We start from the raw sequence: 6,997 nt of genomic DNA on the forward strand, positions 1-6,997 counted from the left end.
ACACAGAAGTGCTGTAGATACATAAGAGGTAGTGGATTGGGAGATTCATTGCCATGGAAACAGTTTCTCCTCTCAGAGTTTAGTGTTTGCAGTGGAGTAGTGTGTGCATGGTGTGTAGTGCTAGTGTCTGTGTGTATGACTGAGGGAGCTTACACATGCACATTTATACATATGATGTTTAAACAAAAGTGATAGAGCGATAAAGGGAAAGATTAAATCAATGCTAATTTAACTTCTTGCACATTTCATTAGCGTATGTATTGATAACTGATTGCTTTTAATTTGATGTATAAACGATATGTTATAGGCTGGGGGGAGGCCCTCAGCCAACCACGTTCTCTTAGACCCCCGCATAAATAGACAATGTGAACATCTGTAGCTGAATTATACCTCATGCATGAAGCTTTTAGGAGTTTCTCACTTTCTCATCAGACAAACTGTTTGTTTTCCTAATGACCGGAGAAGAAGCAGCAGCACCCCCCCGTGACCTGGGGGCTCCCACGTTTGGCTCCCAGCCCCCGGTGAGCCTCTCCTCTTCACCCTGCACTGGAGTGAACTTGAGAAAGACTCTGGTTCTCTGTCAGCTCCGGGGAGAGTTAACTCAGACCTGCAGGGAGAGGTCTTCGGATGAAAAGCAAAAGCACCACCTTGGACATTTCAACCCAGGCCATCTGTGGCTCGGCTCGCTCTCAGGACGACTGCTGACCTCGAAGAAACGGACATATGGTCGATAACATTTGCGTCACTGTGCGTCAAGGTGTAATGTCGGACTTTAAATGTTTAAAACAGAGGCGATATATTTGAATGGAAGCGAGAGGAGGTAAACACACAACATCCTGTGCCGCAATCAATCACTCAGATGTAATTTGAATGCACCGAGCCGCAGAGAAATTATCTTTAGGATTATAGTGTTATAACCAGAAAAGATATATAACATACCCATTAGTGTTAGTATCAATAATGTGCCACACTGTCACTGTCCATAAAACCACAAGGAGGCGCCAACTGACTTGCAACATTCCCTTATGGTTGATAAATATAGACGGATGATAAATGTCTGGCATCTCAATAAACTGCATGTGCAAAGGTTCATGATGAAATTATACAGAGGACGATCAAATCTGAATGAACTGGGGGATAATGCACCAGGAACCTGATTCAAAGCATTTTAAATAACCTAACACATCCAAACCTGAGTGAAAATATGAACCCTTCAGGCCACTTAGACAAATCAGAAAATGAAGTGGCAGGAATCAAACCATTAAACATGCTGGAATAAAGACCAGTTACATCTGATATAGGCCGAACTGTTCTAATAACAATATCACAATGTTTTTAAAGGTCTTCAGGGTGTCCCTCTTTGCAAGATTAAGACATTTTCCCATCATTGTCACACTCTCATCACCAGAAATTCAGAACACAGCTTGCTTAATACAGAGTAAAGGAAGTGATGCATAACTTGTTTCTCTCGCATGCACCTGTTTCTGGAAACCACTAGATGTCCCCCACACTTTAGAAACAACATGAACAGAGAACTGCAGCTCCAGTTCTCAAACTCAACCATAAAACTGATACTGAGTTATGTGTATGAATAATTATGAAATGAAGTTTAAGTTTCAACATTGTTTTTAACCTCTAGACTCCTCTTGACCTTTGACCTTGACCATTAAAAGCCGACTCGACTAAAACAATAATAGAAACCAGATTTTGGCATTCACGGTTGTAAAAAAACATCATGTCTTTACAATAAGAGATTCACATTGAGGAGTGGAAGCAACATGGTTTGTAGCATAAAAAGAAAATAAATCAAAAATCATTATTTTATAAAGAAACAGAGCTTCCTTTCCTTATCTGTCAAATGTCAATTTGCTCTGTTTATATTATAACAATGAGGAATGAGAGGAATTCATACTATGCAATGGTTAACGTTTATTTTTGTATCTTTACATGATGCAATGGACACATGGAATTATACGTGACCTTTGGAAATAAAGGTCATTACTACTTAGAACCTAAACTGAAATGTGTGTGATTTGAAAATTTCAAAGTAGAGGATTTTGAGAGGCAGCCATGACCAGAGATACTGTCCTTCACTTGTGATTCAAGCATTTAAACTGAACACAAACTGTGCACGGACAGTGGTAAATAAACCAGTGGTGATGATAATACTTCTCCCTCTTCACCTCTTTCTCCATCACTCCTCTTCCTCCTCTCTCTCTCTCTCTCTCTTCCTCTCTTGTGTGGCCCCATCTTCTGGCCCCTCTCTGCAATCTGTGCCTCTGCCACCTTTGGCACCAGCCCGCCCACAGGCACCTGTGCCAAGCCTGGCAGCCCAAACCAAGACGCTCTGCTTAGCTCAGTTCAAATGACTCGTTTAGGCAATTGCACCCTGACTCTGATCTTTATTGCAGGTCCCTTATTCATCCAGGGCCTTTGTGTGGACCCTGTAGTGTTATCTGTCTATTTCTTGTTGGTGGTATAACCAGATTCTTTCCCCCTTATGATATTTCTATACAGGGATTTGTAGTTGTTCCCTTTAGCCTATTTATCAGGAGGACGTTTAATCAGTTTTCCCACAGGGGTTATGTGGATGATTTAGGTTCAGGAATCAGTTTTTTCTCATCCGACAATATCAGTAAAAAATAATCCTATAACGATCCAATTGGATGATTCTCATTTGCTGTAGCCTACATTTTGAATCATGTCACAGTAAAATATATTATTATGGGAAAAAACATTTTAATATAGGATTACTATAATTATTTCTCATAAGGGTATTGTTTTTCCTAAACCTTCTATATGAGATTAACCTCGTTTTTTTCACCTAAAGATGCAGGCTAACAGAAGCCGGTTTGATTTTTTGTGTGCCATTCACTCCTTATTCCATTTTCTCTTTCAGCTCGGTGACAGATGGCGAGTCCCTCTCCCCCAGGGGGAAGCCAGTCTCTGTGAATGCGGCCGCATGTCAATCACCGGCTCTCATGTGATGGCTCTTGCCAATGACGTGCCAGCCATATGGGCCTGGCATCAGAGCTGGTATGTAACCCACCCAGTCCTGCCTCTGAGGTGCCACATGCACGGCTCCCGCTCCGCGCGTTTGGGCTGGAGATCAGCAGCATCAGCAGCATCAGCAGCATCAGACAGAGGAGGAGAAGAGAGAGAGAGAGAGAGAGAGAGAGAGAGAGAGGTGTGAGAGCTGAGCATCCGTGCAGGGCGTGTGGATGTGATGCCCACCCGGAGAGACATGGTGTAAACAAACCGAGCCTTCGCCCCGTCACTGAGCTCCACCACGGAGGTAGGACACGTTTCCAATCGATCGATTCTGTGCATGATCAGATATGTGTCGCTTCTGTCTTTGTGTTTCGTTCACGGACAGAGATCATTAAAACCCGCTCTTTGGAATTAGGGAGCATTTCTCTTCGCTCGTCGTTTTCTCGCATGCGACGTGATCAGATTAGGGTTTTTTTGTTTTTTTAAATCTCCTCTTCAGGCTCTTCATCGCAGGTCTTATCGAAGATATCGACCCCCCCCCAATATTTCGTTCCAGTAAATCAATAAATCCACATTGATCAAATTCAGAGGAATTCTACTCCGGTCGTTTTGACATGTGTCATTTCCACTGTTCTATCTTTTCAAAGAGCATTAGAGAGAGTATTTTTGTTTTGTTCTAATTGTTTTTTTTTTTTACTGTGTGTGTGTTTGTGTGCGCGTGTGTGTGTTCCGTGCGCACGACGTGCTTCAGAGCACCGTGGGGGTATAATTCTCCGTGGAGACACGCGGGGTAATTGACAAGGTATTGGTTGGCATTAATTACATTGTGGTTACAAGATTAGAAAAAAAATGCGACTCCACACGCACAGCTGAGCTCAGGATGCTGGAAAGTACATGGAGGAATCATAGCATTTAAAATCTGCTTTAATAAATAACTATTAGTCTGAATTACTGGTCAGTGTGATGCCATAAACATAGAGGGAAATACACGTTTATACCGACAAATTATAATATTAAAATACCTTGTTAACTCCTGGGCCTGGGAACCTTTCAATGGAGGTTTGATTTACCAATAAATGCATTTTTAAATAAGGGAAAAAAGACGTCAGTGAGACATATAAGAGTTAAACAGACTGGATTTCAGCTAAGAACAGTGTTGGATAACGTCTGTGGCCCTTTGGTGTCCAAAATTGGCTTCATAATCTTGCAGGGACTCTTCTCCTTAAGCCAAATTTCAATATCGTTATTGTAATTTAAATGTTTCCCACTGAATTGTGTGTTATTTTTACATTACAGAGATATTCTCAAGGGGGTTGGGAGGATGGGTGTCGTATGGGTAAAGTCCTTTTTAAATCGGATTTGGACAAAAACCTGTTAATTGAGACATAAAAGTCAAATGTTGGGGATCCAGTGGTCCAGCGGGGCAGCCGTGGCTGTGCTGGAATTCCTCCAGGTTGGTGTAATTTATAGGACGGAGGAGGGACCGCACCCTTAATGCGTCCCTGGGGGACCATGAAGCATGAAGGCCAGCTCCGCTCCCTGTGCCGGACTGCTGGAGGGGGACAGACCGAGGCACGTGTGGAGGCCGAGGACTGGCCCTGACACTGTTGCTATATAAATAATTACATTTAATCATAGAATTAAAAAAAAGACCAATATCCAGTCTTTTGGGTAATCTTTATAACAACAAGCACAAGTATTGTTAGAATTAAAAAGGTGAGAAAATGATCCAAATCAGACACAAACCTTTAGATAAGGCCCAGTTAGTTCAGGTTAACCAATAATCAACCAGATTTATGACGGATTAAACAAGAAAACTTTGATTTCAATTTTCTAAATGTGCGATTGATAAGTTCAGCCTGAGATCGAAAGGGGAAATAAATTCCGTAAAGGCCCTCAGTTATAATCTCATAACACATATATTTACAAACATAAATGAACTGCTTAGGGAACATTTATAGGACATTTTCTCCAGGGAAAAATATGCATCCTCCGGCCTCGTGGATCTCCCTGAGCCGGGCTCTCTCTGTGCGTAAAGAGCAGCAGGACGCACAACAGTCCGGCTGAAGCTTTGCTTGTCTCTTGCAGGTCTCTCGCCACTATGTTGAGCCGTCTGTTCAGCGAGGTGCTGCCGGACGTCCAGAGGCTCGCGGCCGACTGGGCGGACGACAACGAGAGCGAGGACGGCAAGGACAAGGACGACGTGCACGAGCCCGGTCAACTCGGGGACGACGATCTGGACGAGCCGCTGGAAGGCATCAGCCGAGCTGAGTCTGAGATGGCCGACGACGACGACGACGACGACGAGGAGGACGAGGCCGAGGAAGAGGAGTGCGGAGACGAGAACAGCGGAGATAAGCCCAAGAAGCGCGGCCCAAAGAAGCGCAAGATGACCCCGGCGCGCGCGGAGCGCTCCAAGGTGCGTCGACATAAGGCGAACGCGCGGGAGCGCACGCGCATGCACGACTTGAATTCTGCATTGGACAATCTGCGCAAAGTGGTTCCGTGCTACTCCAAAACCCAAAAACTCTCCAAGATCGAGACTCTGAGGCTGGCCAAAAATTACATCCTAGCTCTGGGGGAGATTTTACGCAACGGGAAGCGCCCAGATGTGGTGGCCTACGTGCAGATGTTGTGCAAAGGCCTGTCACAGCCCACCACCAACCTGGTGGCAGGCTGCCTGCAGCTCAACACCAGGAACTTCCTGACTGAACCGTGTTCAGACACAGCCCGCTTCCACGTGCCCACCTCTCCCTTCTCCGTCCACCCCTACTCCTACCGCTGCTCCCGCCTCTCCAGCCCGCACTACCAGCCCGGATCCGGCGGTGCGCTCAACTTGCGGGGCCATTCCTACGGATCTGGATACGAGGGCGTGTACCCACCGGGGGGCACGTCTCCTGACTACAACAGCCCGGACTATGAGGGCCAGCACAGCCCGCCTGTGTGCCTGAACGGCGGACTGTCCGGGAGGCAGCAGGAGTCCTCTGACACGGACAGGAACTATCACTACTCTATGCATTACTCCGGACTGACCACGTCTCGACCACCAGGCCATAGTCTACCTTTCGGGCCCTCGGGAGCCCGCAGTAGTGGTGGTGGTGGTGGTGGTGGAGGAGGTGGTGGAGGTGGAGGTGGAGGTGGTGGAGGAGGTGGTCCGCACTCGGAAAACATTCCCCCCTTCCACGACGTGCACTTGCACCACGACAGGGCTCCTCCATACGAGGACCTCAATGCGTTTTTCCACAACTGAGCCCCAGTCAGGCTCATCGACCTTCCAGTGACAATCCCATAAAGTGTAAAACGATGTTTGGAAACAAGAGGACGAGAGAAGGAAGTGGCACAGAACCCCTCTGATTTACCTTCTGTATTCTACTGATGTCATCCCTATACTGTTGTACATCCTCTCAAAGTGTGTCCGGTATTATCATGTATGCAGAACGACTGCAGTTGACCTAAACGATGTACAGGCCCACGAGAAAAAAAAAGAAACAGAAATAAAAAAAATGTTTTATAATTGTCTGAAGTGATGAACGAATCTTCTTGTGAACAGTGAGACTGAGGCCTTGAGGTTAGGCTCTGTTTGTTTCCACTCAAATATCTGAAATGATTTAAAACTGCAACACACACACAAACACACAAGAAAAATAAATACACAAGTAGATAAATAAATACTCGTAAGGACATAAAAAAAATACGCCAGTGAGTTTTTAAAGTTAAACTGAAATCAAATATGTTGTCTATAGGTATGTTAAATATATTTAGAGTTACTTCATCCTATTTATCATTATTGTTATTATTTGTTTAAATTAGCTCTTGAAATTAGATATTAAAATCGGTTTAGGTGGTGAAAGTTGCAGCCTGTGTTGTGATGGCTTTAATGGGATTTATGTAATTTGCTTTATTCCGATAATAAGCACTTTTTTTATTTATTACAAAAAAATCACAATGTCTAATTAAATTAAACATGAACCCCTGAGTTTAATCTTTATATATCTTTATAAATTAA

At 44.4% G+C, this 6,997-nt stretch overlaps 1 protein-coding gene across 1 annotated transcript; it reads left to right on the forward strand.

Annotated features, from left to right (window-relative positions):
- The first annotated feature begins 3,013 nt into the window (after positions 1 to 3,013).
- On the forward strand, positions 3,014 to 6,510 carry LOC118100703 (neurogenic differentiation factor 2). The gene is made up of 2 exons (XM_035146043.2): positions 3,014 to 3,295; positions 5,080 to 6,510. The coding sequence occupies exon 2, from the start codon at positions 5,093 to 5,095 to the stop codon at positions 6,239 to 6,241; it is 1,149 nt and encodes a 382-aa protein (XP_035001934.1). The 5' UTR covers positions 3,014 to 3,295; positions 5,080 to 5,092; the 3' UTR covers positions 6,242 to 6,510.
- Positions 6,511 to 6,997: the final 487 nt, after the last annotated feature.

Source organism: Hippoglossus stenolepis, chromosome 21, assembly GCF_022539355.2.
Source record: "Hippoglossus stenolepis isolate QCI-W04-F060 chromosome 21, HSTE1.2, whole genome shotgun sequence".
In the NCBI taxonomy this organism is placed as follows: domain Eukaryota; kingdom Metazoa; phylum Chordata; class Actinopteri; order Pleuronectiformes; family Pleuronectidae; genus Hippoglossus; species Hippoglossus stenolepis.